At 38.7% G+C, this 26,080-nt stretch overlaps 2 protein-coding genes across 3 annotated transcripts; both read left to right on the forward strand.

Annotated features, from left to right (window-relative positions):
* Positions 1–1,064: 1,064 nt before the first annotated feature.
* LOC117214998 lies at positions 1,065–2,607 on the forward strand. Of its 2 annotated transcripts, none has more exons than XM_033461369.1 (2): positions 1,065–1,098; positions 1,324–2,607. In XM_033461369.1, exon 2 carries the CDS (start codon positions 1,335–1,337, stop codon positions 1,887–1,889), a length of 555 nt encoding a protein of 184 aa, XP_033317260.1. In that variant the 5' UTR covers positions 1,065–1,098; positions 1,324–1,334; the 3' UTR covers positions 1,890–2,607. The 2 variants fall into 2 exon arrangements, with proteins under 2 accessions (XP_033317260.1, XP_033317261.1); XM_033461370.1 differs by having other exon boundaries at positions 1,069–1,102; positions 1,328–2,607.
* A 16,514-nt stretch (positions 2,608–19,121) lies between these two features.
* Positions 19,122–22,969, forward strand: LOC117214999 (organic cation transporter-like protein). The gene is made up of 3 exons (XM_033461371.1): positions 19,122–19,256; positions 20,014–20,272; positions 22,784–22,969. The coding sequence occupies exons 1-3, from the start codon at positions 19,122–19,124 to the stop codon at positions 22,903–22,905; spliced, it is 516 nt and encodes a 171-aa protein (XP_033317262.1). The 3' UTR covers positions 22,906–22,969.
* Positions 22,970–26,080: the final 3,111 nt, after the last annotated feature.

The raw sequence follows: 26,080 nt of genomic DNA on the forward strand, positions 1-26,080 counted from the left end.
TCAAGGTATTTAATATACAAAGCGTACAGATTAATAAGAATTTTAATTAATCCTTCTTCTATAGTATTCACCGTTCTTTTCGAGCTCGTACCATTTCAAATAGACTTTCGAATAGATTTCAAAGATTTGTCTGTTCAAATAAAACGCGATCTTTCTTATTTCCCTATCAGTCGTCCCGATACTGTTCCGTTGTTTCCAACAGATTGCAGATTCGTTTAAAAAACATTTGTAACGAAAAACAAACCCACTCGCAGAAATGTTATTCAATATCGCATTTATAACTTTCATAGACATCCTCCTCTCATTGCTATCATTGTAAACAGATTGAAACTACGTTTGCAAACACTCGCGATTAAAAAAAAAAAAAAAGAAGAATTAATCTTAAACAATTTTATCTTGTGTTCCATTTATAATTTTCATAATTGTCTTCCCGACGTTGTATCATTTTAAATGGCTTTTTTCTATCCATCTATGTTGCAGCGAGATCAACGGTCCTAATTACTAAATTGCACGATGTGTTCATACAAATTCACTTTTTATGAACGCGATGAAACGAAATGAAACCTAAGTAGAGATTTGTTTTCTCATCAAGTATAACGAGTTTTATACTTTGGATAGATTGCCTCGTTGTGAGAAGGTCTTAATCGTTTATAATTGCGATTAAGTAATTGCAATAAGTCATATTTTTAAGAAACGTTCTCACATGCTGTCACACACTCTAATTAGAAAAGGATCATGAAACATTCGGTTTATGATATTATTTGTTTGTAAATCTTCCTGCTTCCGGAAACTTTTTTAAATATGAAAATATTTATATACAAAATTAAATATTTTTTTCAATATCAACACTTCTTGCGTTTATGTTGTCCTAGTCAGAATTATATTATTTCGTGTATCCTGTTGCTTTTTATATGATAGTCCTCCCGTTGGCCGCGGATTCGTTATCAAGCCTGAGGCCCTCGTCACTAGTGTCACTATCGACAATAAAGGTACCCCACCCGCGACCGGACGATGGAGAACTCCAACACGGAATCGCAATCTCCCGCGAGCCCTGCCCGGGAGGGCGCCTCGAGCTCGGACTCGGAATGTGACTCGAGCTCGGATTCGGATTCAGACTCGACATCAGAAGTGGCATCCGAACACACGTTGTCGGTACGGGATCGTAAGAGTATCGTGCGCGCACTAAAGCGGTCGCTAGGGAAGAAGAAGAGGAAGAAGAAGAAGAAGAAGAAGAAGAAGAAAGGACACCGGGCAACCTGGGTATCGCTACCGTGCTTCAACCCCGAAGCCGCGGACGCAGATCCAGCCGCCTGTGCACAGCCGTCGGCCTGCTCATGAGGGACCACCGCCTGAAAAACAGCGCACTGTATTCTGCCCTAAACCGTGCCCTAGAGGGTCCGGCAGCGTATTGGCTTACGCAGATAATGAACGGCGACGAGCTCACCTGGCCAGATTTTAAGGAACAATTCGCCGCGCACTTCGGTGGCCAAGAAGTAGCAGCCGCATCGCTAATCAAGGTAGCCGAGGAAATACCGCGGGACGGCGAAACACCAGGAGCGTACGGAAATCGTATCATCACCCTCCTGGGGTCGAAGTGGCGAAATTCAACCAGGGAAGAGGTACTCGCCGCCACCGCCCTCCATCTGCTGGGCTCGCGCGATGAACGTTTTAAACGACTAGCGCTCACGAGTGACATCACGTCGGTGAAACAATTCCAAAGAGAAATGAAGCCCTTCCTATACACGGAGTGGCCAACGCCCCCGCCGTGGAGATCATTAGCGAGCTCCGGAAACAAACGAGGCAGGTCACCCGCCCCCTGGACCAGGTGTGGCCACTGCGGTATTTACGGACATCCGACATTCGAATGCCGCAAGAGGGCGAAGTGGTAACCGAAGGAGGACCCCCGACGCCCGGAGGAAAGCCGACCGGCTGCACCACCAAAAGCGTTGTGCTTTCACTGCCACATGCCGGGACACATCGCGTCTCGCTGTCCATCGCGGCGAGAAGAAAAACATTGCCCCGAGGACGAGCGCCGGGTCGATGCCTGCGTGGTGGAAGCCCCGACGGGTAGTCTAAGCCAGCAGGCCACACACGAGGACGTGTAAGTGTCAGGATGGCCGAGTCGGAGACGAAAGGACGTCGGGGCGCCTCTGGAACTTCAGGACAACACCCTAACCTTGCAACCTAGAGCCTAATATAGCCATAACGAAACAATCGCAAGTATCCAAACCGATAGCAATCGTACGTCGATCGGAGGATCGTGTGTACTGAGACACTCGACCGGAGTCTTGTTTCGGTGGCGTCGTTGGGATGACGAGCAGTCTTGCTAGAGAGCTGATCGGTGAAGGAAGTCGAGTGCCTTACGAGCAGGGAGTGGTGCACGTGTGAGTTAGAGAAAGGGAACCTGTCCTCCCGTTGGTCACGGATTCGTTATCAAGCCTGAGGCCCTCGTCGCTAGTGTAACTATCGACAATAAAGGTACCCCACGCGCGACCGGAAGATGGAGAACTTCAACGCAGAACCGCTACCTCCCGCGAGCCCTCCCCGGGAGGGCGCCTCGAGCTCGGACTCGGAGATTCAGACTCGACATATATATTATTATATATATTATATATACTATTATATCTATATAATATATGTATTTATATCTATAAATATATGTATAAATATATCTATTTAAAAAAATAAAGTTGATCGCCAATAATATCGCGTGCGTAAAAAGAAACTAATTACATTTAATTCTTTTTTTACATTTATTTATTTTTTATTATTATTTTTTTCACAACTAATTACATTTAATTATTACATTTACATACATTTAACTATTATTACATACATTTACATACATTTAATTATTATTTTTTTCATAATTATATCTCGTTTGAAATATTTTTCGACATAATTAATTGTTTCAAAAACACATATTCCAGCCTTCTAAATGATTTATTTTGCGTATTATACGAATTATTCCATCTATAAATAAATTGTTCTCTATACACACAAACACGCACACAGTCTGTTAATTACACGAGTTAATTGTATCATTTTTCTCGATAAGTTGACAGAGCAAGGAAAATGAGCGACGAACCTACCTACAAACTAATCTACTTCAATGCCCGTGGTCATGCCGAACATATACGGTACATATTTGCATATACTGGCATCGAGTATACCGACGAGAGGATCCCCGAAGAACTCTGGCCTGAATACAAGGATTGTAAGCGTGAAGAATCGATTTTTACTTTCATCGTTCAACTCTCAGGTATCTACCATTTACTCAAACTTTTCTGTATATAAAACTTTCGTTTCACGTGCAGGCTAAACTTACTTAAAGTAAAATTTCATACGGAATAAAGTCGAACTTTTCATTAAGTTTTGCTTCCGTAATATCGTGTTTATCGAATACCAACTTAATTCACTTACGATTCTCGAATTTTTGTGTTGCAATCTTTATTGTTTTCAATGAATCGAAGCATTTCGAATATTTTGAGAAAACCGTAAATAGGTGACTTAAAATAGGAATACAAAAATACTTCTACGTTTCTCGTTAATTTAAAAACTTTTTAGGACTTGTCGGAAAAAAAGGATAAAAAATTGAAATCAGTTCGGAAATGAACAAGAACATAGCTAAAAAGTCGAAAGAACAAAGCAGACATAAAATTCGATCTTCCGTTGCGACATTTCTATCGTAAATAGTATAATAAAAGTTTTACGCAGCATAGTCTTCGATATAATCTTATATGTCGCTTGCAGATAGAGAAACCAAAAATCAACGTAAGTCTGTAAATCAATCCTGTCGGTGTAAAACACAAAATTACGTTCGCAAGAGACATTCGATTTATATTCCTTGCATTTCAATTTTCATTACAAGAACCGTGTACATTTTCTAATATTTTTTCCGTGTCTGGTATTATGCGACGTGAATTTTTTATTCGCAGTTGTAAGTCCACTATCATTGCATAAGGTCTTCCCGCAAAACGATACTGATCGTTCCTCGTACATTCAGTACACCGCATCGGACAGATTCGTTCCTTTCCGTGAGAATTACAAATTTTATACTCGATCTTTTATCCTTGATTTTAAAAACTTTAGGTTCTTCCCAACACGCGATACCCTGTCCATCGTAATCGTAAGAAAAGAAAAAAAGGAGAAAGAAGACATTTCTGTATTTCTTTACTAGGCCATGTTGATTAAAACCGAAATGATTTCGATTCATTTATTCACAAGAACGCAACGGCCTCGGAAGCTGTGTTGTGATTTCCTATCGATCGTTTCCCTCTACACAGTGTTCATATGAGCCATGTTTGTTCTTAGCAATGCCTTATAAAATGCTGCCTGTGCTGGAGATAGACGGGAAACCGGTAGCGCAGAGTAACGCTGTGGCGCGATACTTGGCGAAGAAGTACGATCTAATGGGAAGGAACGAATGGGATGCGATGATATGCGACGTGCTCGTCGATGCTCTTGGAGATTTGAAGCAAGGTGAGTAACTGATGAGATGACTTTGCATTTGTCTCACCACAGAGACAGACGTTCAAGAATTCATTGTGAAAAGACGAGTACAAACAAGATACGTATGTCTTTCCGTTAAGCGAATGTTACAGTTTGTTTGCAAAAGTCAGTTTTTAGATTATAGAATCGTAGATAGAATTTAGAGGATAGAAACTTTTAGTAGTCACTTTTAGTTTAGTAAAGTCTTATCGACAATAAGCAGACTACGTTATGATACAACGATTCCAACTGAAGATTTCTATCGACATCACGAATTCGATGGCTTCCAAATTTTCTTCTCTGCAATCTCAGACGCTCAACTCGAAAGAATCTTTTAGATCCCCCGACAAACACTCGACTCAGGTTATCTATTATCGTAATCTTCCTACGGGATTTTTTTTAACTGCGTTGCGTTAACGAATAACGGGATAACATCACGTTTCTCTCAACGCCTTTCAACGTTCTACAACTTTTATTCTTTGCAAATCCCTGTCTCTATATGATAAACGCTGGTTATCCGCGGAATTTACGATTTCAATTTCTTTAACGAGATATTTATCATATTACACAATTCCTGTAAATGTATTTGTAATTATATCGCCGAAGAATTGTATTTAATTAAGCTATGAAGTTGTGGAATCGTGAGAAGGATTATTTTTATAGAACTGTCTAATTTCCATTCGACATTGATTCAGGATACACATTACTCTTTTTTACATAATACCAGTTTTGTCATTTTTAATTAACAAATACCTCCAAAGGTTGAAGTTTCTAAAATTATCCATTAAATTCTGACAATAAAATAAAAATCCAAATTCTTCCTAAAAAGCTAGTGATCTTTAGTTAAGAGTTCGATTTTTCACATTTTTCAAGGTAAATTAAAAAAATTGTTTAATAGAGGAGGTACAAAATAAATGTATACAAACCTTTTTTCAGACGACATGGGCGGACTTCGTGTTTGCAGCGGCCCTTGAAAATTTCGAGTATATGTTTGGGGCATCAGCTTTGGATAAATATCCAGCTCTTCGAGCATTGAAGAAAAGAATTCATAGAATACCGGCTATTTCTGATTGGCTGATTAGGCGCCCATACACAAACAGCTAAAAAGCTAAAAACGTGTGGAAAAAAGATGACCAGTACACCAGTATATATATATGTAGTATCGTGGAACAAAGGCCTAAGAGATATCGGGCGAACTATAAACAATGTCGCGAGAAAGTCGAAGCACCGACAGGCCCAACGATGTATCGTCGGTCTTTCGGTCGAATAGGTTACGCAAAAAAAGGCCTACGTGACTTTGACTACGAGCGGTTGCGGAGCACGTGCGTGGTGGGGCTAAGAAAAAGACAAAGGAACGAGAGTCATTCGAAAAACAGAGTGTGATTAAAAAAGCGGAGTGCGAGTTGAGCGAGGACAGAGTTTTGCGAGTGGCGTTGCCGAGAGAGTGTTGATTGCGTTTTAGTAAAAGTCGAGTCGCTATCTAGTTATTTAGTTGCGCTGTTTTCTGTACGTTTGGCGTGAATAGTTCAGGTTGAACAACAATCGTCTTTTTCTGTCCGATTAACATCTCTATTGTCCATTCTTTGTAAATATACTATATCACGAAATTACATATATGTACGCTGGCATCGCTATGTTGGTAAATGTTCGATGTTATACGTGTCGTAAAATGTAACAGTTCTATTTAAAAAAAAAATTTCGTGTCTATGAGTACGTTAAAAGTTTAACTATAAAAAGTCTCATCTGAGCTGTGCTCCTTTATGGAAGGTATTATTGTGTTTGAAAGAATACAATATATAATAAATGTATGTATGTTGTATAATAAATGTATGTTCTTTCGAAAAAAGTTCGGAAATTTTCTTTCTTTTATCCGTACTTAACTTTTTAATAAAATGCACGATTAATTCTTGTGTCTCGTTTAAACAGGTTTTGGTCTATCGTTATTTCGAATTATTTAAACATCGTGTGAATTTACTATTTAATTCTACAATATCATTTACTATATAATTTTACAATATCATTTACTATATAATTTTACAATTATAATTTTACAATATCAATAATTTACAATAAGTGAGGGAAAAATCATTGAATGTTATATCTAGATGTCTATATACTATTTTAAACAATACTTAACTCGAGATACTCGTTTCGTCTCTTCATGATACTTACTGGCAATACCGAGTACAAATATGATGTTCTTTGAAAATAAAAAATGGATTTGAAAACGTTAATGCACGTTTTTTTTTTTATTTATTTGTTGAAATTACAATCAATTCTCGCGTTGAGAATTTTCAGTAATTTTTCTGGCGTGGCGCAGTGACATGGCTGTTTATTTACAATAAGTTAATACCTATTATAGATAGGTATAATTTATAAGTATTATAAGTAAGTGCATATGCTTAATTTGGATAATTAAATGAATCTAACGTTTAGGTCTAGCGGGTAGTGCCTCTTCAGCCTGCGAATCTAGTCCGTCGTATCGAGTAATCCAGTGATTAGGGGGTTTCGGTGTTTGTTGACTCTTTTGCTATATCTGTCGCTATATTTTGCTATTTCCTCTTTGACTGTAGGTATCTTGAGGTCGCGATGGATGGTTTCGTTGGTTACATACCAAGGTGCGTCAATTAGGGATCTTAGCGTTTTCGACTGAAAGCGTTGGAGTATTTCAATGTTGGAGTTACTTGCTGTTCCCCATAGTTGGATTCCGTAGGTCCAGATAGGTTTTATTACGGTCTTGTAGAGGGTAATTTTATTCTGTATGTTTAGTTTGGAGCGTCGGCCCGTGAGCCAATAGAGTTTTTTTAGTTTGTCCTTTAGTTGCTTCGTTTTATCTGAGATGTGTGTCTTCCACGTTAGTCTCCTGTCCAGGGTCATGCCCAGGTATCGGACTGTGTCCCTGCTAGGAACTGTTGCATTGTTGATGGTGACCTGGGGGCAGGTTTGTTTTCGGAGCGTGAAGGTTACATGTGAGGATTTCTTTTCGTTGACTTTGAAGCCCCATTTGTGAAACCACTTTTCCATGGAGTCGAGACTTCGCCGGAGAGTGGATGAGGCTATTACCGGGTCTGCGTGGGTAGCTAATAGCGCTGTGTCGTCTGCAAATGTCGCTATTGTTATATCGTTTGATATAGGTAGGTCGGCAGTGTAGATGGAGTACAGTAGGGGTCCGAGGACACTACCTTGGGGTATGCCGGCTTCTATTGGGAATGTTGCGGAAGTGGCGTCTAGGCATTTAACCATGAATTGTCTATTGGTTAGGTAAGATTTTAGGATGGAGTAGTAGGGGTGAGGTAGGATCTTTTTAAGCTTGTATAGTAGCCCTTCATGCCATACTTTGTCGAATGCCTGTTGGATGTCTAGGAAAACCGCTGAGCAATATTTTTTCTTTTCGAGTGTTTGGCTGATCGTATGAGTTAAGCGGTGGATTTGCTCTACTGTAGAATGATGTTTTCGGAAGAAGAATTGGTGATCTGGGAGTGTTTTCAAGTTCTCTAGGATTGGAAGGAGTCGGTTCGTGAGCATCTTCTCGAATAGTTTGGACAGGGTAGGTAAAAGACTGATTGGGCGATAGGAGCTGGTTTCGTATATCGGTTTACCGGGTTTAGGGATGAGGGTAATCAATGAGATTTTCCAGGCCTTAGGATAGTGTTCCAGGCGAAGGATAGCATTAAAAATCGATGTGATGAGTGCTATCCCTTTTGTGGGAAGTTCCTTGATTGCTTTATTGCCTATTAGGTCGTGTCCTGCTGCTTTCTTGGGGTTTAGGCGACTGATTGTTTCTATAGTCTCTGCAGAGGAGAAGGGTTCGATAGGAGGGGACATTTGGAAGGGGGTGTGCAGGTATTCAGTAACGTCCGTGGCGGCTTTGGGGGAATGGGGTTTGAATACTTTTGACAAGTGTTTAGCAAACAGGTCGGCTTTTTCTATAGGGCTTCGTGCCCATCCACCTTGCGGACGGCGGATAGGTGGGATTATTTGTGGGGGGCGTGTGAGTTTCCTGGAGACCTTCCATAGTGAGTAGTTGGCGTCGGCTGTGGGGGATAAGCTGGCGAGGTATTTATGGAAACAGTCGTTTTTATAGTTTTTTAAGGTTCTGGATAGCTTTCTAGTTGCGTTGTTAAGTTTGCGTTTGTCCTCCGGTGTTCTATGGGTCTGCCATACTCTTCTTAGTCTACGTTTTTCTGCTATTTTTTTTAGTATGTATTGGGGATATTCTTGTTTGCTGTTAGATGGCTTTGTCGGTGTGGAGAGGCGGATTGCGTTTATTATGCTCGTGTTTAAGTATTCCGTGGCTGCTTCGATATCTTCCTTTGTTTTTAGTGGGGTGAAGGCTGAGGTTGAGTGTGTAAAGACTTCTCTGAAGAGCTGCCAGTTGGTGTGTTGGTTGTGAATGGAGCCATTAGGTGTATTCTCGATGATTGCTGTCTTACATGGGAGATATTTACTTCTCTTTCTTCGATACTGTCGGGTAGGGATAAGCCGTAGGGTCTCGCTGTTTTACCGATTAGTAGTTCCAATGGGCTTGACTTAGTCACAATTCAAGGCCAGTTGTATTTCCCCGATCGCGTCTTGCCAGGACCGCCAGGTGGTTTCTATTGTTGTGAACATGTTTTTTAGCGTACTCATAATACGATCTACCTGTCCGTTGGCCCTACTAGCTCCGGTCGCAATTAAATGGAGTTTTATGTATTTATCTTGACAAAAGTCTCGAAATTCTTTGCCCGTAAAACATCTTCCCTGATCCGCTATTATCCGGCAGGGACTGCCGAACAATAATATAGCGGACTTAAGCGCTTTAATGGTGTTAATGGAGTCTATCTTACGGGTATGGTGCAAGTATACGAACTTAGTAAAGGCGTCGACCAACACAATGACGTATTCCTTCGAATCGTTTTTACCGCTTAGTTTGCCCGTTATGTCCATATGAACCGTATGCCAAGGTATACTGGTCTTGACAGTTCTCTACGAATATGTGAACATACTTCGCCATTCCTTCGAACCAGTAATACTCGTACAGTTTCTCAAGCGTTTTATCCCAACCTAAGTGCATAATGGACTGGTGCACATGGTTAATAACAGACCACCTAAACCCTCTCGGAACGACGGGCAGGCAGAGAGTTCTATCTTTTCTCTGTATTTTACGATGAAGGGTGCCGGACCGTAACTCATACGTATTCGCGACGTCTTCCGCGAGCTCTTCGTTCTGTAATTTATCGACGATCTCGGAAATTTGTGGGTCGCGACGTTGTTCCGCTAGTAGCCAATCGTCGGAGATTTCGGTTAGGTTAATTTCTTTCTCTACAATTTTGCTGAACGTACTGCGATCCAAGTCTACGGGATTTCGCGAAAAGAAATCTACGTGGGCCATTCGTTTACCTTCCCGGTACATAATGTCAAAGGTAACAGTTTGCAGGTAAGCCCACCATCTGTAAACCCTGTCGTTCAAGTGTACCTTATTACTGGATGCTTTCAGGGAGTTGCAATCGGTGACAACGAGAAATTCTCGTCCGTGTAAGTAATGACGGAAGTGCTTGACGGCGTTTACAACTGCTAACGTTTCCAATTCGTAGGAATGATACCTAGATTCCGCAGGGCTAGTTCATTTGCTGTAATACTCTACTATTCGATTTTTACCTTCGACCCTGTGCATTAAAATGGCTCCATATCCTTCCGAGCTAGCGTCCGTATGTAGTTCTATGGGGTAATTAGGGGTCAAATATCATTAGCACCGGCGCGTCAGTCAGGACGGAAATTACCTTTTATCTTATCTGTTCGTGCCTATCCGTCCAAGGTATATTCTTGTTACTCGAGGTAAGTGCGTACAGGGGTTTCATTACTTGTGAAAATTTGGGAATGAAGTTTCGGAAATAAGAGGCCAAACCTATGAATTGCCTAAGTTGTGTGACGGTCGACGGTGCAGGTAAAGAACTCAAGGCTTGTATTTTACCCGGGTTTGGACGGACTTCTCCGTTACGAATTACATATCCCAAGTAGAGTACCGATGTCTTTAAAAAGGAGCATTTTGAAAAGTTAAAGGAGAATCCGGCTTTCACGAGGGTATCTAATACGGTGCTCAACCTTTCTAGGGCTTGATCTACTGAGTCGGCAATAATTAGGACGTCGTCCAAGTAAACAACAACGAACGAATACGCGAGGTCGCCTAAGGCGTTGAGAATGGCCCTCTGGAAAACGGATGGTGCATTTTTCAATCCGAACGGCATAGTCACGTACTCGTATTGCCCGTCGGGTGTAACGAACGCCGTATATTCCGTCGAATTGGGATGAATGGGGATTTGGTGGAATCCGCTGGCCATGTCCAGGCTAATGAAGTATCTCGCCTTCTGCAATCTCGCGATTTGATCCGCGATGAGGGGTAGGGGATACCGGTCCGCGACCGTATTTTTATTTAATGCCCGCAAATCTACGCACAGTCTATCTGAGCCGTCTTTCTTCTTTACAAGTAAGATAGGGCTCGTGAACGGTGAGTTGCTCGGCCTCACGATTTTTGCTCTAATTAACTCGTCTATTCTCTCACGCACTATCCTACGCTCTTCTTCGCTAAGTCGGTAGGGACTTCTTTGCACGGTAACATTAGGATCGATTAACCGTATTTCTAACTGGCCCGTGCTTACGCGAGTACGTGGGAAGCCCGTAATGAATGAATCTTTGAATTTCTTGAGGACAGAAATTAACCGACTTTTATCATTACCAACCACGTCAGTGTCAACCGCATTGATATTGATCTCGTCCTCGGAGGTTTTACTACAGGCATCAATAGTCTTCGTTTTACAAATATCGACGCTATTCCGTGTAATAGTTACATCAAAACCCTGGCTTAAGATCTCGCGGCCAATCATGATATCATAATGCAAGTGACTATCGGCCAGAACGTGGAAGGTTATCTCCAATGTAAAACAGTTAATGCGTACCGTAGATAAGATCTGGGATGTACTCTTAACGCAAGTGTTTCCTATTCCTCGCATAACTACTATATCTGTCGTTCTCCTACCGGAGAATTTCGGAGCGACAGATTCTCTAATTAATGAGCACTCGGCTCTGGAATCTAAGTAAAATGGGAACGACTCACCCAGATGACTTAAACTACCGGCTGGGGACTCCACCACGCAGGTGTAACGTCAATTCATATCAGAGACCAGGCCATACACCACGGACAGGATGGCACCCAGATACCTGCATATCCCTGGCGCGCACCCTCAATAGTCTTAAGTGCCTACCAGGGGCACTTGGCATTTTTATAGTTAAGGTCGTTCGGACCAAGCGAGTATTTCCTGTCGTAAATTCCGTCCCTTGTCCTTAGATACCCGTCGTGGACGAAAGGCCTAAGAAATATCGGGCGAACTATGAACAATGCCGCGAGAGCCGAGGCGCCGTCGGGCCCATCAATGTGTCATCGGTCTTTTCAAGTGCATAGTTTCGTGGAAAAGACCTACGTGACCCTGGCTACGAGCGTCTGCAGAACACGTGTGCGGCGGGCCTAGGAAAAAGGCAATAGAATGCGACAACGGCCAGAGTGTGAGTCGAGAAACAGAGTGTGAGTCGAGGAGCCGAGTGCGAGTTGAGCGGAGACAGAGTTTGCGAGTGGCGTTGCCGAGAGAGTGTTGATTGCGTTTTGGTAAAAGTCGAGTCGCTATCTAGTTATTTAGTTGCGCTGTTTTCTGTACGTTTGGCGTGAATAGTTCAGGTTGAACAACAATCGTCTTTTTCTGTCTGATTAACATCTCTATTGTCCACTCCTTGTAAATACATTATATCACGATATTACATATTTTTGGGGGCTCGTCCGGGATTGGACAAGACAGAAAACGAAACGGTTTAACAGAGCTATTCGAGCTAGTTGTGAATTTACCGGTACGCGGTGCGGTAAAAGACGATATTGTTGACTGTTTAAGTTTGTGTAGTGTGAAAAATGGCAAACGTTGGGGGCGAACGATTGTCGGGTGAAGAGGGTTCGACGCTGGAGGAGCTGAGGAGTAAGCTCGCGCGAATGAACCTCCCTATATCGGGTGCGAGGTCAGTGCTGATTGCAAGGCTGAATCGGGCGTGTAGGGCTGGACAATCGTATCCTAAGGGATCGACGGGCGGTGAAGAGCTAACCGGTCAACGAGATTTAGGAAACGTACAGAGAGCTGAGCGTGATTGTAACGAAGATGAAGATGTTGAGAAAATGAATACGAAGGAGTTGAAGGAGCGCCTCGCTAGTTTGGGTTTAAAAACGACGGGCAGAAAAGTAGAATTACGCGCACGGCTACAAGCAACCATGGATGGTAACGACATATCGTCGGAAGAAGAAAGCGACGACGAAAGTGAGGATGAAGATGACAAGAAAAACGCAAGAGGATACAAGAGAGATACGCGAAGGGTGTGAGGCGAATGAAAAGAGAGTGTGAGTGTTTGCGTTTCGTCCCGGGACTACCGGTGGACTCGTCAGTAAGGCTATGCCCGGTAGTCCCTGCCTTGGACGTAGAGGGAGTCTCGCTAGGTGCGGTATTTGTATCAATCGCTTGTATATTCGACCGCTAGCGAGTTAGACAGATAGACTCGTTGTCGTCGTAGCCCTCTAGTGTTGGCGGTTGGTACCCGCGGATCGCCCGGGAGGTGTTGCGCCGCGTTGATGCCTCGACCTGTCGGCGTCCTGTTGATACCGATCCGCCACAGGTGTATCAGGACCGTGATGAATATTGTCGAAGGGCATGTGTTGGTTCGACACTGAGTTTTAGAGACGTCGAAGATGCATTAGAGTCGTTTAGTGGCGACAAAGGTGAAAATGTCGAACGATGGTTCGAGTCGTTCGAGGAAGTCGCTGATACGTGCATGTGGTCGGATGGGCAGAAGGCAGTCTACGCCAGGAAGCTGCTGAAGGGACCAGCGAAAATATTTGCGAGCTTCGAGTGTTATGCCAGGACTTGGCATGAGTTGAAGAGGGGGCTAGTGAAAGAATTTTCGAGGAAAGTCAACAGTAGGCAAGTACATCAGAAACTTGAAGAAACAAAAAAGGAGAGTGATGAAGCATGTTTGGCTTACATGTACCGCATGCTCGAAATAGCCAGCCATGTGGACATAGAGGAGGAAGCAAAGGTGGAATACATAGTGGATGGAATAATAGACGACGAGAACAATAAGGCTATATTGTACGGTGCTACGTCAATCAAAGAGTTGAGGAAGAGGTTAGTGATGTACGAAGAGCAGAAGAGTCGCAGAGCAAAGTCGATTGTGAAGCCGGCTAAAACCCAGAAGAACGGGAAGCCCAGTCAATCTGTAGATGCAATGAAGAAAAGAAGATGCTTCATTTGCGGTAGTGAGGATCATCTAAGTGTTAAGTGTCCGGAGAGGGGAGAAGGTGTTAGGTGTTCCGAGTGCAGCGGATTTGGACATATTGCAGCGAGGTGTACGGCACGACCGAAAGAGACTTGCGTAGTGTCAAGGTCCGAAAAGGGGAAGTATGTGAAGGATGTAATCGCAGGAATTAAGCTTCTATTCTCTGAAATTACTCTCAAATCTCAGAGTCAACCCTTCAAATTCTTCACACTGGATCTTCGATTCTTAATATTTGTAATATCGTAGAATAGCTTTGATTGGAGATCGGCTGAAATTAGAAAACACCGTGTACGTCGTCTTTCGTGGTTTGTTTTCATCCAAGAGCGCCTAGTAACAGTGACGCGAGAAAAGATAAGCAGCGTCAAAACAGAAGTACGGTTCCACATTTCAAGGAGTGGCAATCGAGAGGCCAGAGTATGTGAGCCGAAAAGTGTGCGTGTGTGTGTGTGTGTGAGAGGACGAGAGCAAGAGCGAGCACGACCGAGCAGGAGTGTATTGGCGAAGATCAGAGCTAATTGAGTCGTCGAAGAGTAGAGTCGTGAGAATTGATAGAGTTGTTAGAGAGAGAGAGTGTGTGTGTTAGATTCGTTGTGACGAGAGTGATCAAATAACTGCAAAGTTATTTGATATAGATACGAGTATTGCATTTAGTTTCCGTTAAATAAATATCGTTCTCTGTCCAATTTATATTTGTATATTCAATTTAATATTAATAAATTGTAAGTAATCGGAAAAAAATTTCTATCCTTATTTTCCGATATTACATATTTGAAGCATAAATTAAAAATCGACACATTGACTACTTCAAAGAAATTAGCCCGAACGAGACATAACTCGTTCATCGTGGTTTTCGCGCGAAGTAAATATGCGGTTTCTCAATCGTTGTGAGATTCCAACGACGTTAATTCTGTCGAAACGGCGACGCGCGACGACGATCGCACATTCTGTTGCTAGCGAGTGCTTGCAAATCGCGACGATATCGAGCGTAAAGACTAAGCGCAAAAATGGAGGACACTCGGCGGGGAATTGGAAATGCTCGATGACGAAAGGTATTTCAAGGTGTAATTACATCCACCTCCAATTGGATCGCACCTTCGTTCGGTTGCTAGGTCAACAACCTTCGATGTTATTCAAATAATGCAACGGCTGGGGCAGCCGGTAGCGAGTCGTAAAAGTTTCAATAAAACACGTTCCTGCTAGTGAACGTATGTTAAGACTTACACCGAGTTTTATTTCGCTACGCCGTTTACTAGTTCGAAACGATCGATTGCATAATAGTAGCTGTTTCTTTCATCTCGGAAACACGATCGTAAACGGTGACAACGATCCAGCTTATTCCTGATCGTGTTAATTTCCACGCAAACTTTGTAAACATTATACGTCGCGACGCTCTCGTTAACGCGTCATTCCCTCCAACTCGAAAGTCTTGCAACTTTGGTGATCCGTTTTCTGTGAAAAATTGGTTACGAGCATCAGGGGACTTATCGTCGTAATCGGTAAATTGTTTATTAAGGATCTACAGCTTTTAAGGATTTCTCTCTAGAGATTTAGAGATTAGAAGTTTCATTAACGCGTTATCGTGTCTCTAACTCGATCTTTTTTCGTGTAAATTGGTCACGAGACTTACGAGCTTCGTTGTAAATAGAAGATTAGTAATATTTCGTAGTTTCGTGATAGTATATAGACATTTTAGTGCTTAAACGCGCAATTTTTAGTTCGCTTTTCGCTCGCATCGGCGCTATGAAACGGATCAATATCTCAACACTTTCCTTTAGTTCTACGAATCATCTTTCGACCGGCTTTTCTTGGCCTACCGTTTCCTAACGCTGTCCTAATACTATCGTCTTGCTGAGATCCTTTTTCCGATTGTATCTTCTGCTTATTTTATTATAAATCCGAACTTTCATTCACGTCGTATGTTTTACAGCGTAAAATCCGCTAGAGCGTTCCAATAAATGTAACCAGTAGGTGCCCTAATACTCAAACGCACCTGTGCGTATCTCTGCATATTTGCTGAAAAAAAAGATGAATCTTACGTTACATTTTCAATATGCGTAATAAGCCGAAAATTTCTCTGATGCTAATCCTTCGTAACAAAAGGATGGCATCACTATATGCATGAAAATAGCATTTGGCAATCGTTAGAAACACAATACATGGATATATATGTAGTTGCCAAATTAACCTTCGCGGTGTTCAAAGTGAACGCCTAGAAACGATTGCTTTTTGCTATACGCGCATGGTTCGATTGCACCATAATTCGTTATTAAGACGTTTCGAGAGAGGCAAAGGATGTGGTGTCGCAACGTGTTGCGCTCGCACAATGCTCCTTGGATAAAATTCCCGGAGCGCGTATTATCGCGTACGCCGCGCGAACGCGTTGAACCTTCGCGCAAACAATGAGAGCGTGAAGGCGAAAAAATAGCGTCGAGCACGTAACATTCGGCCTGATATCGTTGATTGGCCGCGAATCGTCAACATGCACGGGACAGTTTTACGTAAAGACATTCGATCCGTACAATTATGTTAAGACGTCGACCATAGAACGTACTACGTTGATGCAATTAAAATTTCAATGAAACAGGAGAACGCGCTAATAACTAGTCACCCCGTTGTTGACCATAACGTACAAATACTTTTGTTTAAGAGCTGCTCGTTAGTGTTTACCGCGTGCAGCGATTAAGTGACGAACAAATTACGTTCAAAGGGTATAGAGCTCGTTCTCGATTAAAATTCTCCTAACTTTCTAATGGTATTAGAAATTATAACTTGAACGTATGTACGCGACTGGCGTATAAATATCAGGACAGCCGCGGATATTTAGTATAAATCGAATATGTGTTCCATTGTCCTTAATTTCTTTTATTATCGATTATTATTATTATAATTTTTATATTAATATTAATATTATTTAATATTTTAATATTAATATTATTTAATATTTTAATATTAATATTATTTAATATTTTAATATTAATATTATTTAATTTATTCTATTATTGATTCGTTCCATTCCGTTTACGTCATAATACGTAGCCTGCGGATTTTTACGCATATTTTTCAGAATATAAAGGAAGCGAAAGAAAAAACTAGAAGCTGGATAAAAAATTGTTTTACCTCGATTAAACGTTACAAAGCGTGCTACTTTCCGATGTTTTATATATTTCCACGTGTCACACGTGTACTTTGCAATTTTGCCCTTTCAGATTTCACAGAAATGCATAAAACTTCCGTGACCTAATTTTTTGGCACGTGCACGTGCTTCAAAATAAATTCGATGATATTAAATACCAGATTATAGGAACCAGAAATGAAGAGTTCTACAACGATGGAATGGGTAAATGATTGTCGATCAGACGAAAGACAATAGCAAACAACGATATAGCGATGATTAATTAATGGAAGATTTTTTCCTTTCAGCAAACAAAAATAAAACTTAACGAACTCAGTAATTGATAAATGATTACGTATAAGATAAGTGCATTTTCCAACTGTGAGTCATAGTTAACGTTTAGTTTAGCCTAGGTAGGATCTTAGCTTTGGAGTAAATAAGTATAATAGTAGCAAAAAATCGATAGAATTGTTAAAAGGCTGTGACTAATCCTGGTCGACTGGTCAGTTATCATCTGAATCTATTGTTATTTTGCTAGTATACTTTTCGAATCATTTTCAGCTATTCTATGGGCAAGCATTCGTTTCTTTCGCGCATGCCACGTATCATTCGCTCATTAACTCGTTTTTGAAAGCTTTTACCGGCGAATGAAAAACGTAACGTACACTTGCATAATGCGTTCGAAGTGTTCGTTCGTTCAATATTCATGTAAAGGTTTGGCGATACGCGTGATAAGTCGCGATGCTACGAGATGTGATTAGATGCGGATGTTAATATCTTGTAAATACCTTTCCTCGACTATGATAATCATCGAACACTAAGAATTTCGCAAATCGATGCAATTAATCTTGTGGGTGATCTTGTGGGAAGAAATTTCGATATCACGATAATGTTAACGATAGTATGTTAATTACGACTAGTACCGTTACTGTTACATTGTTTCATAATTAGTATTAGTTTAATATAGTCAACGACTCCTCCGCAAGCATCCGTGCAAGTGTTATTTATTATTATGCTCACCTTCTATTGGAAAGTTCTTGCCTTGCTCAGCAAGTCTTTTTGATTTTTTTCCTGTAGAACTTCCGCGTGTTACCGATTTTTATGCTATGTACGTGTTTGTAGGAGAACTTTCTCTGAGCCGCGAAGTTTTCTTTCGACGATTCAACGATCGAAAATCAAAGAGAACCAATGTTCTCTCTTTCGATAAAGTATGTGATGATAGCCATTGCCAAAATTATTGATATATTTATCTGGTTAAAGACAATCTAGCAAATTATACAGCAAGCCTAATGAAATAATAATAATCTTTATCATTAAATTGCGCCATTATTTCATAATTTCATTGAAGGATAATAGAAATTCACGAAGCCTTCAAATTGGATTTCATATTATAATAATGTAAACATCGTTTGACGGTATTATCTGGTTGTGAATAGGGTTGATTTGATTCAGACAGCTCCAGTCATCATGACATCGACTTCCTATCTCGTTATGTAACATTCATCAGAATAACAGACGCAATTACCGTCACTGAATTATCTTAATGACATTCGTTATTAATGAGTAAGTGTTTTCGACATACGTCGGAGGTCGCAAATCTTGGATCATCTTTCTTTATTATCTGTTTAGATCCAACCCGGTTCCTTCACAGAACTTCTTTCCCTTCAATTTACCTAATTTAATAATTCTTCAAAATTTTCTCATTTTCATTTCTCATTGCATTGTTTATTATATATTCTACAAACCCGTATGAACACAACGCAATAAATTGACACGATAAAAGCGTTGAGATAATAACCACGAGACAATACTTGACAATAATAATACGAGACAATAATAATCGAAAAGGCTGATGAAACAAAGGAATGAGTAATTTGTAAAGACAGGAAAACAGCAATTAACGTACATCCAGCTACAATTGAAAATAACTTTCTTCGCTTTAAATGAAATTCCAATCAAATACGTTTTATCAGACTCGACTAACAATCAATATTATTAGCTCAACAAATACTCGAGATTCCCAATGTTTTTTGTCGAGTTTCAAATAGAACGTTAATTACTCGCTTGTTGGAACGTCCATCGGCATCGAAGACCGTGAACCAATCTACGTTATCTTCTCCTTCGTTTCAGGCTGTCGCTGGCGATACCAGTCAACCGCGAAGGTTACTCGAGATGCAGCATGTACGATGTAAATTACACGGAAATTTTGCTAAATGGAAGCCACGCACCGGACCCATCGTGGCCAATGAAAGATTGCCAACAAGGATGGGAATTTAATTATACCACCGTCCCTTATGCGTCTGTGGCATCCGAGGTGACAGAAAATGTTCGACTTGTAATTTCCTGCTTTTTGAATATTTTATCTGTTCCTATCAATCAATCCCTTTATACTGTGTATGTCGTATTCGATTATTTGCATGATCTATTTCGATAAAAAATAAGCGTAGTGTACAATTTTTGGAAAGAAAGAAGAACGATGAAAAGGGTCGAATAAACGTTTGTGGAAAGATCGATAGTTCAGAAGTGGGAAAATTAACAATGTCGATTTCCACAGAGGAAAATTATAGTACGTAACAGAATTACCAGTACATATTGCAGTAATAATTAGTGCATGTAATGAAATTACAGAGTACATTCTAAATTCAAGCGTTACATTGCCAAATAAAATACAATCTGAAAATGAAACTGAAAATGAAAATACCGGATTGAAAAGAAACTTTAATAAAACGTTATAACGAGCAACAGCGCGAACACACAGATTTGTTCGACATAAATTGCAAGACTTTTTGCTCCAGTGGATTTCCATGAACTTTGCGTCGCTCGTCAGGAGGAGAATTATTCATCGAGGGGTAGGAAGCATCCAGAAGAAGGACGCGAGAACGCGCAGGGTCTTAAGCTTCTCCTTCTTTTTTCCTCAAAGGGAAAGGAAAAAGGACAGAGGCGCGCTTCATTAGGAATTTCGAAACTTTGATCGAAAATTCGTTTAATCGAGGCGTTGAAATTGCTATAAGATTCCCGTGATGCTGATCGTGATCAGAAGTAAATCATTCGACTGTAGTTTTCTGTTGCAGCTGGGATGGGTTTGTCAGTATGATGCACTGCCAACCATAGCTCAAAGTATCTTCTTCATCGGCGCTATCTTCGGAGGATTAATTTTTGGATGGGTTGCTGATCAATATGGAAGAATACCAGCTTTGCTCGGAGCTAATTTAATGGGATTTCTCGCTAGGGTGGCTACTGCGTTCACGGGTAGCTTCTGGCAGTTCACTTTGTGTCGTTTTTTCGTTGGATTCGCCTTTGATAATTGCTTCACTATGATGTACATATTAGGTAACCGTTTTTCAATAATTTCTTTTTTGCCCTGGAATTGAGTTTGAAAGCCACACAGTGGCTACAAAAAGTACTTGTACGTATGTATCCTTATTTCCCAATGAAGCGTCTCTCTTCCTTTTTTTTAAATCAGTTTTTACGTTTCATTTTGATAGCATTAATTATTTATAAGCATGTATGAAAGTATTACAAATGATATGAAAGCTAATATTTTAATCAGTCTTATCTTAAGACTTAGTCTTAATTAATTGGTATATATATAAATGCTGTTCTAAATACGATGGTGTACAGTTACTTTTTGTAATTACTGTAAGCAGAAAGATCTCTAAGTTTAAATAACAAAGTAATCTCTACAACATACTGTAAAACTGTTGTTATGCTTGATTTACGACTGACGTTTCTACAAGTATATGAATTTTGCAACAGAACTCACGTTGCCATGCAACAATTTAAATGAAATTGAAAACCATTCAAAGTTACGAAGAAAGATGCTTAAATACATATGAATATACATGAGGTCATGCATATTTATTTTTTAACTGCGGCGTTTATATCAAAGAGAGGGAGAGAGACAGAGAAAAATTAATTTTCCTGTTTTATAAAAATTTCATGCAAGATAAAAATATGAAACTTTAAGATATTTGGATTTATATATACCATTGAATATTTATAATATTTAAAGGTAGTTAGTTCGCAATCATTTTCTATACTAATATTTTCCCTCTATACTCGCGATCAATTATGTTTTCGCGATCAGTTATGTATTAATTTTGTTTTCTCTTTTAACGAGACAATATTCTGATTACAAAGGATTAGTTGTTCAAAATTGCTTTTCATTTCTGGACAACTATAGCATACCAGGGTTTTCATAAATTTTCACTTCCCAACGGAAAGCGAAGGTAACGAATGAATGGTTCTACAACGAACGCTTCCACAACTATAAATCTATGTATATATATACATACATACATGTATATGGTTTTAATTAAAATGAACATCTTCTTCTAGCAAACTTATTTAAAATTCGTAAAAATATCACATAATAATATAAAACAATCAAGTAACATTTTAAATATTCCATTGAAAATTCTAATAAATTGTTTAATATAAGATCGATATAATTCATGCTGAATTCATTGTCTGATATCCATAATACAGGCAATTTATAATACAAAATTTTATTATAACTCTACATGAAAAAATTTCAATTATAATACTGTAGAAATATATTTTCCAGTTATTGTTCTAATATCAATATACTGAAGAGAAAATCTAGACTAGTCTCTGTCTTGAAAGATATTTTATACCCTGAAAGTACAGCGTTAAGACCCTGATTGAAACTTTTGAAGAGACTCTGTTGAAACGTAAGAACGCTGATTGAAAGTTCATCAGACGAGTCATTGAAACGAGTTTTCTTGGTCGAATAGCAAGTTTGTCCTGCAGACAGCATTCCAATTGTGAAAATCGAGACCAAAGAAACTCAGGTGACGTGCATTAACCCTGAATCGATGACTCAAGCCGAGGTTGGAAAAATTTACAATTTGTTCGACAAAATAAGGCCAAGTTGACGAGATTCGTGAGCAAGTGGCTGGTTCGTTAATGATTTGGCGTTCGAATTTTCTTATTTCTATTCTAATTATCAAGGTCGATTAAACGATTGATCACGAATATTCGACGGAAATATTGAGAAAGAAGGCTCGATCTGTACGAGTGTAAATCGTATTTTAATCAATGACTTGAGAAAGTGAGGTATTGATTGAAACTAAGATAAGTGATACTAATTCGTTTCGAGCGCGTAACAAATTACATCATCGGATTCATTGATTTGCAAATAATTCTATATTCAGTTCCGTATTTATAATCGAGCGTAGCGAAGATAAAATGAAAGGGACGTGATTATCCGAGGGTCTCACAACTAGAGGAAAATCGATGGGAACGAGGAAATCCTTAATTGTAGAAACTGCGTAGAAAATACCGTGGAAAATATCATATATATTTTAATAGAAATATTTTTGTACTTTTTTTTAAACACTAAAACTTTAGAGCTTTAGAAGCTTTATGTATTAGTATACGTATTTATACAGACTTTGAAATTCATAACAAATTTCTCTAGATAGATGCGGATTTTTTGTATTGTTTCGTATGTATACTTGTGTCACTTTTCTTTCTAACGATATTTAGTTAAAAAGTTCGTCTATATCATTTATAATAGATTTTGTTTTTATTTATATTAATGTTAATTTTATATTAATAAAAATCACTGAAATTTTCAGTATCATCATTATTTAGTATCATCGAATTTCTTTCTTCTTTATGTTCCATATTATTATTAAAATTCTCTAATAAACATTCAAGTATCCTATAGAATATTTCCATTATTTTTCACGTATTAATTGCAGTCATATTTTCCATATTTTATTATCGATAAAGTTTGAGTCGGTTCTTTAAATTCCTATTCAACATTCCAGCTAACCAGTCGATATCAATAACACGTGCCTTTCTTCCTGCCAGGATTTATAACTTATTCAAGCAGAACCTCACTCGACCAGCTCGTTGAAAGCGTAGAATTCGATCAACTTCATACAACTCACATACAAACTGCAGATAATGCTAACAGTGGGAGGAAAATATGAGACTGCAAAGCGTATAAACCTAGTAGTTTATAAAAGCATTTACATATTTGCCACAGAAAATTTATATGTATGTAGAATATGTGTTATATAAAACATTCTGAAATTTCATTAGCATTGTAATGATTATATTGGTAAAGTTTGAAGCATTTCTGAAGATGCACATAGAAGTTACGAGATATTTAATGCAAACATTTATTTAGTACAAATATACAGCATAAATAGTTATCTTAAACATGTAATAAATGGTTATCAAATATCGGGATTTATTAATATAATAAATGTTTGACTATTTTTATAATTAAATATTTTTGTAATTACTGTGAAATATATAATTACGCTAAATAATTTTGTATCTTGTATATAGATTTTTAAATTTACTTAATTGAAACTCTGCATTATAATAACCGTATTTATCATTCTGACGTCATATTCGATATAATTATTATATGACTTTATTACGATCCTAATGAAATTCCAATATATTCATGAATATATAACAGAAACGTAATAATACTTTGTTGTACTAATTATGATACCATCATATATAATAAATATAAATAAATAAAAAATGTCTATAAATGCTAAGATACTTTTACGAGCCAACAGGCGAGAAGGAAGAAACGAAAGAAAAGAAAGAAGAGAACGAACGTTAATCAGTTTCGAAACGTTAACAACGTCCTTGCGTTGGACGGCTCGCGTTTATCGATTGGTCGCATTGCGAGATATCGGTCAGATTATTATTATTAATACGATCGTCTGTAATTTATCTTTGCTAACTGTGCCGCACGGAATCTTCGTTTACAATAAATGAGTTGTCGCTTTTGATCGAACGGTAACACGATATGAAATAACAGGGTGACGGAAACAGCTGGGAGAAAAGCGAATACTTTTTCTGCGCGAATAATGTAATGTTAAAGGCAGTAAACCTTGAGAGGCGAAGTGATGAAACGAGTGGTCTCAGAGAAGCTTCTTTACGTCTTCTTCTCCTTTCTGTATCCTTTCTATGAGAATAATATCTCGTCTTCAGAAGAGATCTCCTCGCCCTATCTACGCGTTGTAAAGGCAATACAAACTGAATGATATATTTTACATATATTTAAATAACATTATATTAAGTACATATTATTACAAATATTAAGTACATATAATTACAAATATTAAGTACATATATTTAAAAAACGATATTTTGTTGGTTTTATGAATATTGATTTTTATAACGTGAGGTTCTTCTACTCTTATTTTCTATTAAATTAATGATACATATATTTTAGAATGGCTGTCGCAATGGTGATGATGATGATGGTGATGATGATTTGCGAAAGAAGATGTTGAAAACTACAGACAGCATAAATAATATTTAGATTTCATGGAAGTTGATTTTTGTAATGCTAGGTTCTTCTATTCTTTTTTTTCATTAAATTTCTATGTAGAAAATTATTAAACATTTGGATATAACTGGGAGATTATTTCCGTTCATGCGTACCGGAGTTACTCGATGGTCTCGTACCGAAGCTGATAACCAACCCAGATTTTCAGGAAAGCGATTAATAGCTTAAAATTTATTCGTGCGAGATAATAATCCAAAATGTAGTTAAAGTTTTTAAGCATTGTTTGTTAGGATTACGAGAAAATGATGAATTAACAGTTATGTATAGACACGTTATATATATGTAGGAGGTCCAGAGCGTATTGGGAAAATTTACGGCGAATTAAACAGGAAATTCCGAGATATTTGCTCAAAATATCTGATTTGTGGAATTATCCTATAGCTATTTTATTTAATAAAAATTAATTCAGGTAATTTTAGAGAATAGAAATATCTGAAACTCGTGATTTAAACGAACGTTCGTCATTTTGGTTTATTATGAATTCTAATTGGTTCATTATGAAGCATGAAAAGTAAAGATCAATGGTACAAAGTGATTTTAAATAAGGAAGCGAGTTCCATGGTAAACATGGTTCGAGCATCGCAATTATAATAAAGCAAAAAAAAAAAAAAAAAAGAAGAAACAACCACTGAGCGGTAATTATCAGGAAGCCACTAGTTACAACTAATTGAAGGTGATTTCGGATTAGAAGCAAGCCACTATTAAATGGCTAACACGGTTGCTTCATTAAGAGCAATTACTCCCTATTTTACGGCAACTACAAATAGACGTTGTTCACTATGATATATTTCCACGTGTTTATCGCATCTTGTCCTGTTATACGATTAAAGAGTTACAACCTTGCGTTTCTAATTTATTGGACGTATACGCACCAGACATTAATTTCGTCTACGTATTCGTGAAATTGCGAGATTCATTCATCGCGAAGGTCAGTTCAATTGTTCAAGATAACTTCTCATCGTTTTAATCTGTTTTCTTGTACGAAAATAGAGTAATATTTACTTGTCATTGCACTGTGGATATATATCGATATGTTCGTTCAGGAAGTCAATTGTTTTCATCGAATTAGACTCGACTTTCCGTAGAGAATGTTCGTTTCGACATAAATATGTATCTCAGGCTTATCGATCTTTCAATATCTACCATAAATAGCTTAACAAGGTAACACACGCTCGTGTTTGAATTATGTAAATAATCCTTTGACTCTAACGATCCGTTTATTCACAGTTAATTTATGATATTGCTAGTTACGCGTGATTCTACCTTTTGTATCTTTAAGAAATACAGGGTGATTGGTAATTGGTGGTACAAGCGGAAAGGGGGTGATTCTACGCGAAAAAAGAAGTCGAAAATATAGAATAAAAATTTAAAAATTTAAAAATTTAAAAATTTAAAAATTTAAAAATTTAAAAAATTTTAAAAATAACGTCAATTGAGACAACGATCTACAGTGAGATCCGTTATAACGAGACGTGATAAAGTGCACGCGTACCGAGCGAAAATTCAAAGTCGATTTTCTCGAAAACAAAGCCTCAAACGAAAAATTTTTATTCTATATTTTCGACTTCTTTTTTCACGTAGAATCATCCCCTTTCCGCGTGTACCACCAGTTACCAACCACCCTGTATAATTCGTAAATAGAAACGTATTCTTGTCGATAAGTATCGAAACACTTACGGAAATTTAAATGGGCTTGAACAATCATCGGGAAATTATTAAAGTCCTTGTTATTAGATCTAAACACGATTTAATCGTAGAACTAAACGCGTTTGTTAAATTAATCTATA

Source organism: Bombus bifarius, unplaced genomic scaffold (genome assembly GCF_011952205.1).
Source record: "Bombus bifarius isolate JDL3187 unplaced genomic scaffold, Bbif_JDL3187 scf7180000009293_frag, whole genome shotgun sequence".
In the NCBI taxonomy this organism is placed as follows: Eukaryota; Metazoa; Arthropoda; class Insecta; order Hymenoptera; family Apidae; genus Bombus; species Bombus bifarius.

Coding starts and splice junctions, on each gene's coding strand:
- LOC117214998 (XM_033461369.1), top strand. CDS start 1,335: ATGAGGGACCACCGCCTGAAAAACAGCGCACTGTATTCTGCCCTAAAC.
- LOC117214999 (XM_033461371.1), top strand. CDS start 19,122: ATGTACGATGTAAATTACACGGAAATTTTGCTAAATGGAAGCCACGCA. Junction 19,257..20,013: donor ATGCGTCTGTGGCATCCGAG/GTGACAGAAAAT, acceptor TTTCTGTTGCAG/CTGGGATGGGTTTGTCAGTA. Junction 20,273..22,783: donor CACTATGATGTACATATTAG/GTAACCGTTTTT, acceptor TCTTCCTGCCAG/GATTTATAACTTATTCAAGC.